This window comes from Diabrotica undecimpunctata, chromosome 9, assembly GCF_040954645.1.
Source record: "Diabrotica undecimpunctata isolate CICGRU chromosome 9, icDiaUnde3, whole genome shotgun sequence".
Lineage (NCBI taxonomy): Eukaryota > Metazoa > Arthropoda > Insecta > Coleoptera > Chrysomelidae > Diabrotica > Diabrotica undecimpunctata.
In genome coordinates, this window is record NC_092811.1 from 16819005 (window position 1) to 16831277 (window position 12273).

Sequence of the window (12273 nt, forward strand, 5' to 3'; positions counted from 1 at the left end):
CATGAGCACGTATTGATATTCGCCGTCTCATTCGTCAAGAGGCTATTAAATATAATTTATTACCTTAGGCGAGACAGATTCTCATGTTAAAGATCCCAACTTGCCGGCATTTTAAATTCAAATAGTATCGTGTTGATTTTTAAGTTAATATATTGTGTTATATTTATGTTATAGTTATTGTTAAGTTATTTACTGGTCGTGTTATTTTTTAGAGTTTAGTTAAATTGTGATATAATGATTCAATTTCAAGAAATTCTTACACTAACAGTTTCAAAAGTAAATATTTTTAAAAATCATATGATACATAGGTCGTACATTAGTACGACCCTGTTTGGCTTACACGTGGTTCTATTGACGATTGGGAATTTGTAAAATAAATAGGGTATAAATATAAATTATTAATTATTCTTAGAGCCTCTTTATCTACTTACAACTTCCTCAGCATATTATCTATCTGACTAGTATAATATGCCGTTAATTGCAATTTTAAAAAATTGGGCAACTAAATTTAAATTTTTAGTTTACTCTATGCACTCCTTATTTCAAAAACAGTTATCTGATGACCTTCTGAAGCTTCTATATTTGGTACTGAATGATATTTGCCTCTACGAATATATTCTGTACGTATTTTTGACAGTTTTATAATTTTAATTGTTGGTATAATATAATGTTGATAACTTACCCATAAATATTAGTACACTTATCAGTAGTAATATCCCTAGGACATTGATAACAGACGAGATAATTTCATGACAATCGAAAGCTCGTTCCTTGGTAACAGCACGAAGCCGAAGGCTGGGTGCTGTTACCAAGCAACGAGCTTGAGAAATTTGTCATGAAATTATGAGGCATTCATTAATGTCCGAGGGATATTCGGAGGATAATTTTTGGAAAAAAAAAATCATAACTCAACATAACGAAACATTTATTTATTAAAAGTACAGTGAAAGTACAATTATTAAAATTTAAGTTAACATTAGATTCGTGACATTTTGAAATTTATTTGGATGAAGTTGTCAAACTCGATCGTGTTGTCATAGGGATTGAAAATTGCACTGAATGCAATTATCAGTCTAATGTTGACATGATTGGGTGAAATTGTTCCACATGACACAAAATGACGAAATTTGAATGGTTGTTAGAACAGTCGAAAAATTATCAAAATAATTTACTTACAAAAGTCATTATCACACAGAAATTAATAATAACTTTTGAGAAAACTTAAATGCAGATACTTCTACTGTTTGATGTAAAACTTCACCAAATATATTTAAACAAATTTTAATTTCAGTATTCTGGGCTAAGTGAAGAACTTCCAGAAAACGTTAACATATTAACTTTAGAACCATGGACAAGCGGAAGTTGTCTGGTGAGATTTGAGCATATTTTAGAGAAAAATGAAGATCCTAACTTATCAAAAAAATCGACATTTAATATAGAGGTACAGTATGCAATTTTTAAATCCAATTGTGATTACAAATTAATTGGAAACAGTGATAAAATGTATAAATTGTAACTAATATTGGGATCACTATTCTGCTGATTGTAATATTAACAAGGTGTATTTATTATACAGGTCATAACTTTAGTCATTAATCAGTGACATTACACTCAAACTTAAAGAAGTAAAACGCCAAAAACCACTAACCGACAAAGACTGACTGTATTCGAGATAACAGCCAAGAAACATGGTGTAGAAACAGTCAAGAAACACCGGAAGAAGAGACCCAGGCAGGAGAAGAACATCCTGACTCCGAAATCTCCAATAATGGTATCAAGATACATCTGCGAATCTGTTTCGAGTTGCCGTGAACAAAGTTTAGTATAATAAGAAGACTTATTATACTTAAGACTCATTTATAGACAGGACCTTGTGTGGAGTAGAGTCTAAGTCTAAGTAAACCAAATAAAATTGCCTCCTCTACCTTAGAAACAAGAATGCAAATCGCCAGCTGAAAGTATCGTGGAGGGGAATGACTCTTGAATACACGTTCAGTCCGAAATATCTCGAAGCGATACTGGATAAAATATTTATACTCGTATATGAATATCATTGCAAAAAAAGACGGAAAGCAGCGTCCAAGGAAAACCTCTTTAGAAAACTTGTAGGTAGTCGATGCGCAATTCCTACGGTAACAGCACAAGCCCTGTGTTTTTAGTAATACCTTAGTAAATCCAACATCCACGTGACCTAAGCATCAATTTGATAATAGACACAATCGTTAATTTAACCAACTCTCGTCAAGAGAGACGTCAAAACCACACCAATTCTGAAACGTCCGAAAATATTAGTTTTAACTACCTTAAGTATATTCTCTGAATATTATATGAACTCGCTATAACAATACAAGGTGGCCAAAAGGTCCCTTTACAGTAATCAATTGGTTTTGTTATACTACAGAAGGAAAAAATAACAACACAATTTTGTTTGTGAGGTATTTATTAATTACTTATTTATCTAGAATATCGGTATTTATACTTCATTGATACGACGCTATGTTCGTATGTTGATTTGTCTTAGTATGTCAGGAGTCACTGACCTGAAAGTCCTCATTCGAAACACATCTGCATTTTTTAACCTCCTCTTTCTTCTTGGAGGAAAATGCATTTTTGCAGGACAGTTTGGAGAAACTCGTCTAATCTATCGGTCCGGTAAGATTTCATTCAGGCGATTGCGGACAGCAAGAGCAAAATGGACTGGAACGTCATCTTGTTAAAATAAACAGTGTCAGCAGTCCTTTGAGCTCTTGATTGCGGTAGTAACTACTCTTTGAGCATCTACAGATAAGTGTGTTAAATTACAGAGTCCTAAAAAATGGCTCAAGCAGATAAGTTAAAGTTTTTTTCTGAAAGCCTTCTTCTTCGATGACAGCAAAGTTGGTCTGGATGGTAATGGTTTTTCAAAACGAACAACAAAGTCATTCATAATGTCATCCATTGCTTAATTGTTTGATGACATTCGTAAACTCACACTTCTTCTTCTTCTTTTTTTAGGGCACTACAGCCCAAATTAAGCCTTGGCCTCCTGTATTTTCGGCCTCCACCCTTGCTTTCTGTGGCTGATCTTCTCCATACACGGACCCCTAAAAGGGCTTGTGCGTCGCTTTTATCTTTTTAAGGTATTCGTAAGCCCCTCTAATTTCGTTGTATTTAAAATTTCAATTAATTTTTTCTATTTGTTCATTTTCGTAAGCTCTTTTTTTATTTCTACATATCTTGTCTACTTTCCGTCTTGCGACTTCAGATGATGTTCGTCTTTCCCGTGTTTTTCTTGTTACTCACACTACAGCGACCAAACGGTTTTAAGTTGTAAACTCACTTCTTGTATTTGCCATCACGTCTCACTCGCAACTAACGCTTGTCTGTCCAGACAGGTGTCCTGGACGATAAACACATGCGCCGGAATGTGTACAAATATTGGCACGGTTTTGAAATATTATTAATATTGCTGTAAAGTAACTTTCCAGCAAACCTAATTTCTAATATCTAACATCCTTCTTTTAGAACCTGATAAAAGGAATAAACGTTCACACAATAACAGAGACGACACTTGGAGCAAATTTACCACTAAGTGAACTCAATGAAACACCCAGATATGTATGGAATGTCAAAAATGGAAGTACTCATCCAGAGAGTTCAGAAGTTACTAAAACCGTAGGAGATAATGGAGAAATATCTTTGGTTCCAATGCAGATAAGAACCTTCATCCTGTCTACAAAATCGAGTCCTTCGAGCGGAAATGTCGCTTTATTTAACTTATTTTTGACTTTAGTTTTATTACTAAAACTTTTTATGTTGTAAAGAATGTTAAAATAAAATTATCTTTAAATATTTAATTCTAATTTTATCTGTCCTATTATAATTATCTTTGTAAAACATAAATTGATGTTTTAAGAATGAGAGTACAAGTGGATTGTACTAAAAAGATTGGAAACAAATATTACTGGAAAATAAACAAAAACTAACTGAGAACATGCACAAAGTAATCGTAAAAATAACAAGTAGCATCATTGTAATATAAGGAAACACAATCTCAATACCACAACATAAAAAGATCAAACATATCAAAAATAAAAACTATATCAAAGATGTTTGGGAACAAATGAACGAAAACATCAAATAAAGTATAGAGAAATGTTTAAATTTCAATATGCGGTTATAAAAGCAAAAGACAAATGCAACAACCCAGGATCCAGATGAGGTTTACGAAGAGTTGATTAAGAACATTACCAAAAGGTAACAGTATTTGAGATACTAACACAAGTTTTAGATAGACACCTGTTAGAAAAATCCATATCACAGAGTTGAAAATAGTGCATATCCATAAAAAATAAAATAAAACAGATTGCAATAACTATCGGGCATATGTATCACAAGCATTCGTAGAAGAATATTAAAAGAGCGTACGTATATTATATGAAGAGAACGGATCTTTTGAATCGGAAGAACAAAACGTCTTTAGAGCAAGTCGATTAACTATGTACATTACTTTCTGCTGAATGCTGAGATCTCGAGAGGTACATCTGCCCCTTATCAATGTAAAAAAAACATAAGATACTGTACCTGTTGCGAAAATATGGGAAGTATTAGAGAAAATCAGTATATAAAGCTAGAAATAGTTTCGTCGTGCATAGTCATTCAAGATTCAAGACAATTATATGTATAAGTAAAAAAGATGATATATAACATATACAAAATACAATAGGAGATGAAAATACATTAATGCGCATAACATAAAATAAAACCAAAAATATACACAATAAGACATATACCAACATAGTGAGTACATCCATGTTCATGTTATTGACTTAAAGTGATCAAAGTATTTACTACCAGAATAAAATGCAAATCTCAAAAGGTATCTTTTTAGACTTACTTTAAATTTATTCATCGAAAATTGTTTTAAATCCTTAGGTAGGACATTGTATATATTATAGTCAATTGAGTTTTTTTTGTGATTTATCTGCAATAAAAACTGTTTTAAATGGAGCCATGAAATTGGGTAAGTCATTAACATATATTATAAATAATAGAGGGTCCAGAACTGATCCTTGTAAAACTCCATGCTTTATCTGCTAAGATTCAGAGAGACAATTTCCGTAGTTGACTGCTTGGTATGTATCCTTTAGATACGATGAAATTAGTTCCAAAGAAGTACCTCTTATACTGTAGTCGAAGGCATTTGAAAGATCACACAGCGTTATGGCAGAGTGATTGTGCTTGTCAAGGCCATCAACTATGGCACTCATCACATCTAAAAGTGCATGTGTTGTGGAACGATTCTTTCTAAACCTATATTGTGAACTAGTAAAAAAGTTATTTGTTTCGAAATACGATATAAGACGCTTCTTCGGAATTTTTTAACTTATTTTACTGAATATCGAAATGATGGAAATTGGTCTATAATTGTCAACAAGGTCACGATCGCCCTTTTTAAAAATAGGAACAATCTTGGAGTATTTAAATGAAATTGGGAATATCCAGATTGAAAACATACTATTAATGAGATGTGTTAAAGGTTTAGTAATTATTTCACTAGTGCTGTTGATAAAAGATGCGTTTAGCTTACTAGTATCCAAACAATTTGAACTTTTTAATGTTTTTATAACTGCGGATACTTCTTGTTGATTGGTTGGAAATAGAAAAAATGAATTAGATGGAGCTGGAAATTTTTGATAGTTCAAAATTGTGTCGTCTGGTGTATTTGGAAGGGATTTTATAATATTCTCAGCAATTTCAACAAAAAAGTTATTGAGAGAGTTACAAGATATGTTGGTTGTTAAATTATGTAAACCATTTGTTTTATTTCGCTCATAGTTAATTACCTTTCAACACGTCTTGGATCTACTCTTTGAAGTTAATCTCAATGGATCATACGCCAGCTTTTTCGTTCTTTTTAACTCAGCATTGCAGTGATTTTAATATCTTTTATATTCGCTGTAATGTACTTGGTTTTTAGTAGAATCAGCACGTATTTTATATGTTTGCAAATGATTTCTCATATTTTTTAAGTTGTCATTGACTCAGTTTACCGGACATCTTCTGTTTTTGATAACCAATTTTTTTAAGGGAAAATATTGCGATACCGCAAGATTATAATTATCTATTAGATACGTTGTTAGGTAGTTTACATCAAGATTTTCATTAAAAATGTTGCAGTCTAACACGGATAAAAATTTCCGCATTTTTAAGATACCCTTCTGCGTAAAGGCTCTAGTGCAAACACTTGACTTTTGCTGAATTTATGTTAAGCCTATACTGATATACTGTCCGCGATGATCAGGTAAACAAAGTTCAAGAACATTTGCCCGAAACTGATCTTCTTCAACATTTGTCAATAATTGTCTATACAATGGCAGATGTATCAGTAATTCTAATATAGTCATGCATTGTTTGTTTTATTCCAAATAATGATATTATAGAAGTCAGCTCACTAATATTTACCATTTTCGCAATAAAATTAATATTAAAATCTCCAAAACTATTACTTTTAAAGCTGGCCTCATAATGAAAGCTAATAAATTTTCGAAATTTGTAAAAAAAGACTTAAAATCGTTAGATTTACTCGATATGTACACTGCCAATACAATCGTGTTAATATCTTGTAGAACAATTCCACAAAATTCAGATGTTTGTTGTATATTAAATTTATCACAGTTTTGTGTGTTTTGTGTATTTTCAATATATATTACAGTACCACCTTTCCTTTTATTTTTTCTACAGAAACTGCTAGCAAGTAAATACCCATCGATGTTTATGTATCAGAGATCTGCTTCAGTCTGCCAGTGCTCTTGGAAGCAAACAGCATCGAAGGTAAATTCCATCAAAAATAAATCTCTCATTTCTACTTTATTTGCTAAACATTGAACATTAACATGGAACATTATCACCAGGTTTTCGCTATTCAAAATATGAATTAGTTTTTCAAGAACTTCTAAATTTTCTACGTCTCGAACTAGATTGTTTCCATTTGTGCGGACTGCTGCATTTCCACTACAGTTTTGTAAAGTCCCGATATGTTTGATTACAAAGGAGCTTTTTCCCGTGTCTCTGCTGCAGGCACATCTGTAGCTGCAGTCAAAGTTATGAATTGTCTGCTGACTGCGTCCTTTCCCGAAAATTTTAAATGAATTTGAATCTTCTTACGACAGATCCACTGGGCCATATATAGATGGGTCATATAAATTGTCTAGTCTTTCTAAAGGGAAGGACACTTTATAAGATGATTGTGAATAGAACGGATCTTTTAAATCGGAAGAGCAAAATGTCTTTAGAGCAAGTTTATCAACTATGTAGATTACTTTCTGCTAAACGCTGAGGTCTCGGGAGGCACATCTGCCCCTTGTCGATGTAACAAATGCATACGATACTGTACCTCTTGCGAAACTATGGGAAGTATTAGAGAAAATCAATACTTATATAAAGCTAGAAATAGTTTCTTCGTGCATAGTCATTTGGACCGTAAGTACATATTATTAGTAATATTGCTTATTTTCAAAAGAGTTTTGGATTAATTCTAGCCGTCGATGGATCTGTTCAATTGTTCAATTGTTCAATATTTGGCTCTGCATCCAAATAGGTGTGTCGGGAGTGGTTCTTTGTGTGCAATAATTTTTATTAGTCGCTTAGCTAATAATTTTTCCATAATTTTCGACATGACAGGCAGTAGATTATTGGTCGGTAAGAGGTTGTCTCGTGTTAAGGTTTAACAGGTTTTCTTCTTCTTCATGGACCCTGTCGTTTCAGAACGTTGGTTACCATCATAGCTATCTTAATTTTATTCAGTGCCACCCTAAATAGCATGCTTGTATCAACACCATACCAATCTCACAAGTTCTTCAACCATGAGGTTCTTCTTCGTCCTGGACTGCGTTTGCCTGCTATTTTTCCTTGCATGATATTTTGTAGCAACCTATATTTGGGACCTCTTATTACATGTCCAAAATACTCCAGCTTTATTTGCTTGATGCTTTTTATGATCTCAGTAGTATTGCTGAGACGTTCTAGTATTGTGGAGTTTCGAATTTTCTCCACCCAGAAAACTTTTAAAATTCTTTTATAGCACCACATTTCGAAAGCCTCAAGACGATTTAGATCGATTTTATTCACAGTCTAGGACTCGACACCATAAAGTAAGACCGAGAACACGTAGCAGCAAAGTAGGCGGATCCTCAGTGCCAATTCTAGGTCTCTGTTACATAACACCTTGGACATCCTTCTAAAAGCCGCTCTAGCCTGCTCTATCCTAGGTCTAATTTCGCCGTGACTTTCTGCGTTACAATTTAATTGCTGTCCAAGGTAAACGATTTTATCAACTTGCTCAAGTTTTGTATATTTTACATATATAGACGGTTTTATATGCTGTTGTTTACTTATTACGATTATTTTGGTTTTCCGTACGTTCAGATTCAGACCTGTATCCCTAAAACTCTCAACGACACTATCAAGTAGTATTTGCAGATGTTCTTGACTAGAAGCTAGGAGTACTGTATCGTCCGCATATCGCAAATTATTGATGACTTCACCGTTCACAAGTATTCCTTCTTGTTTTTCAGAAAGTGCTTTTCTGAAAATTCTTTCAAAGTAAACGTTGAAAAGCAGGGGTGATAAGAGGCATCCCTGCCGTACTCCTCTTTTAATATTAAGAGCCTGTGATTCTACACCATCTACTAAGACTGACGTTGTTTGATTCCAATATAAATTTGCAATTATTCGAACATGTCTGCCGTCAAAGCCAATGTCTTTTAGAACTTCGATCAATATAGAGTGCTTAACACGATAAAATGCCTTTCGGAAGTAAATAAAACAACAGTGTATGTCTACAGATATACCTCGACATCTTTGAGCAAGTAAGTTCATTCCAAAGTCTGTCTTTTAGATTTAAATGAGTCGTAGCTATTACTGGTGTATGATTTGAGGCAATATCATAATTAGGTTCTAGTCAGGTATTTGTTGGAGAATCCTTTGGTTACTAGGCAATCTGGGTATTTCTGAGGATCTGTAGGCCAATAAATTGGTGTATAGGTGGACAGATGATTAAGGTGTAGTTCTTGAATGACCTAATATACTTTTCTTTCTCTTTATTGAGCTGTTAGTCGAGATTCCCAGCTTGTGTGTTTGCATTATAGTCGCCTCCTGCTAGGAATCTGCTGTTATTTCTAAATAATTTTGTAAACATTTCTTTATTTGCTTAGTAATTTTGTAGGCAATACACCGCTGTTATTGTAATGGGTTTATTCCAATCCTCTATTGCCACGCTGATTGCGTGCATGTCATTTTTCTACTTTATTAAAGAGGTAGTGGTTAATTCCATTTCGAATTAATACTGCCGATCCAGCTCTGGCTAATCTGTCCACATCTAGATGGGCTGCATTTGTATACGTCAAAATTTGGGATTCTTAAACCAGTTTTTGCGGTAATGTGTGATACTACATGTCCTATCAACACTTAATAGCAAGAAATAATCCTCCTTAAGTAAATCATTAAAAGAGACAGTAAAATAATTTTGTATCCATTAAAAGAGAAACTTGAAGAATCAAAAGCAAAGTACGATAAAAGGAACAAAAAGAAGAAAAGATTTTGGTTATTTTTTGTTTTTTAAATTTTTAATGACAAATTATGTAAATATAATATCCCTGTCGTGTTTATTTATATGGTTTAATTAAACGATAAAATGTATATGAGGTGGTTCAACAAAATCACGTCATAAAAATCAATGCTTGTGGTTAAACAAGCCTTTAGGATATGTACTGCATTATATCTTAATTACTATTAGCGATAAAATTATGATAACGAAAAATCAATGAAAAAAATAGTCGAAAAGGAAAAAGTATTTTGTGAAGAGAGTGTTGCAATGTGTTCTAACGTAATTATAACATTTTTGCTGGCTATCTCTTTATCCGTAGGATATGGTACAGTTTTTAAAGTTTCTAAAAAAAATGCAAACGATAAAGTGGGATGTGTAGTGTGTCATCCATTAGATCAGGAGAAAATTAATATCCATTTGGTACCGCATTCACACGATGACATAGGCTGGTTGAAATCTTTTGATGAGTACTACTATGGTTGTAAGTTTTAATACTAATAACTACACTTTTTATTGACAGCATCATCTGGGAAACAATCATTGGCGTAGGAACAATAAATGACGAATAATTAATAACAATATTTATAGATATTTTTGTAGAATTTCTCATATTTCAAAATAATCGTAATTCGTATTTCATATAAATGTTGCTTCATGTGTATTAGCATTGGAGAGTTTTTTTTACAAACGTCGCATTAACCTCTTAGGTAATTGGCTACATGTATACATATACATGAGATAATTTACTTGTCTCTGGTTCTGTTTCTCTGTCTTGGTTGGTCTGTCTCTACAACTGATATCTTGTATACTCTACAAGGACATCTTAACACTGAGTGGAACATTACAATTGTCACATAAAGTAGGATTAGTGTGACCGATATGATTGTGGGTAAGTCGGGTTTGTCATAGACGAAGTTGAGTAAGAACGACTTGATGACCTCTGTTGGAAATTCGATATTTCCAGGGTATTTTACATATGTTTTTACTTTGCGAAGTTTGAAAGTTGCAGTGTCCTACTGGTTTTGCCACAACTTTTCAACCTTCATTTTAACAAATAATTTTAAATCATTTAGCACTAAATTTCTCACTTCACTCGCATTTTCACTGTTTCTTGCTTGTTGGGCAATGCAGTCCGCTTCTTCGTTCCTTTGAAATCCAATGTGTGAAGGAACCCATAAAAATTGTACAGTATGGTTGCTGTTTTGTGTAGTAGCTAGTTCTTTTTTAATAAGGAGAGCAATTGGATGTGTTGTGTAAAGCTGATTAATGGAATTGATGGAACTGAGGGAATCTGTAATTATAAGAGCTTTGGATATAATACCGGAGTTAATATGAGTGAGAGCTTGGTAGATGGCATATAGCTTGCCGGTATGTATGCAGCTTAAGTATGGTAGTTTGTACTTAAATGTAATATTTGAAGTAACAACAGCTGCCCCAACTTCAGCAGAAGTTTTAGAGGCATTTGTGCATACGTGATGGAAGGTATTTTTTATTAAGGAGTTGGATTGTTCGAATTAGAATTAGTGGCAAATGCATATTTGAGAGTTAAATGCATCCTTTTATATTTACGTGGTGCCGCTCCAGTTTCTGCTCTCAAAATTTCTATTGGGCTGGTCCGGAATGCTCCCGTGGCTATTCTTAATGCCGTAGTTTGATGTAATACAGATTCTTTGGCAGATGCATATTTATGGAACCGTTATCTATTTAAGATTTTTTATAATATTGATTCCATTTTGGCATGTTTTTTTTTTAATTTGCGTTATATGTTTGTTCCATGTTAGTTTCGTATAGAAGGTCATTCCTAAAAACTAATGCCATCAGTGTAATTTAGGATTTGGTTATATAATTTTAGCTGTGGTTTAATTAAATGTTTCTTGGTAAATAACAAGCACTTTGATTTGCTGAGTAAAAACTCAAATCCTCGATCAGTTTTGGAGTTCGTGAAGTGTGGTTTGTAAGTGATGCTGAACTGAGAATATATTTTTCCCTGAAGATATTAACACCAGATCATCTGTAAATAAACTGCCACGAACTAAACTAAATTTTGATCTACCACATATATACACCGCACGGTTAATAAGTAGCTATCTCCTTTGGTATATGTTCTTAGAAATCCAAAAGGATCAAATGCCAGAAATTGGCATATAAAAGATCTAAAAGCTGATCAACCAGTCAGTGTTTCATTGGATGATTCAGATTTGTTTGAAACAGAATAAATGTGTTTTCATAAATTTTAAATACCTTTCATCTAAAATGTTCAGCCCCATTCTTAATTTTTAATTTTTTTGATGATTCCCTTCACGCCTTTGCGTACTTAATCTTTGGTACCTTTTTCAGCGACTATTTAACCCCTCCGTGGCCCATGTACAGGAAACGCGAACTTTATCCTGGAGAGTATTCGTTTCCTTTCCAATTTTTTTTTGGCGTTAGGTCAGTACTGCACTGATACCCTAGTACTTAGTACATTGAATAAGACTTTGCTTCGGCAAATCCGTCCACTAGTGCTTCTTTCTCTTCAGGAAGTTGACACGTTTCAATTTTTTTTTGAGCTGCCTCGACAACCCTTATGTTAGTGGTGTTGACTATTAGTCGAGGACCATCCTGCTATAGTCAAGTGGATTAGTGGATCTTTCCCTATTCCAATTATTATTTTTGTGTATCTCAGATCTTGTAAAGAGACAAGCCTC

The 12273-nt window shown here is 33.4% G+C and overlaps 2 protein-coding genes across 2 annotated transcripts in view; both read left to right on the plus strand.

Annotated features, from left to right (window-relative positions):
- Positions 1-3836, plus strand: part of LOC140449597 (lysosomal alpha-mannosidase-like) — a 42581-nt gene extending 38745 nt beyond the window's left edge. The window contains exons 14-15 of the mRNA XM_072542819.1: positions 1292-1441; positions 3505-3836. Coding sequence (XP_072398920.1) covers positions 1292-1441; positions 3505-3801 — 447 coding nt within the window. The 3' untranslated portion in view covers positions 3802-3836. The remainder of the gene's footprint in view (positions 1-1291; positions 1442-3504) is intronic.
- Positions 3837-9808: 5972 nt separating this feature from the next.
- The window catches only part of LOC140449598 (lysosomal alpha-mannosidase-like), a 44137-nt gene continuing 41672 nt past the window's right edge, over positions 9809-12273 (plus strand). The window contains exon 1 of the mRNA XM_072542820.1: positions 9809-10067. Coding sequence (XP_072398921.1) covers positions 9854-10067 — 214 coding nt within the window. The 5' untranslated portion in view covers positions 9809-9853. The remainder of the gene's footprint in view (positions 10068-12273) is intronic.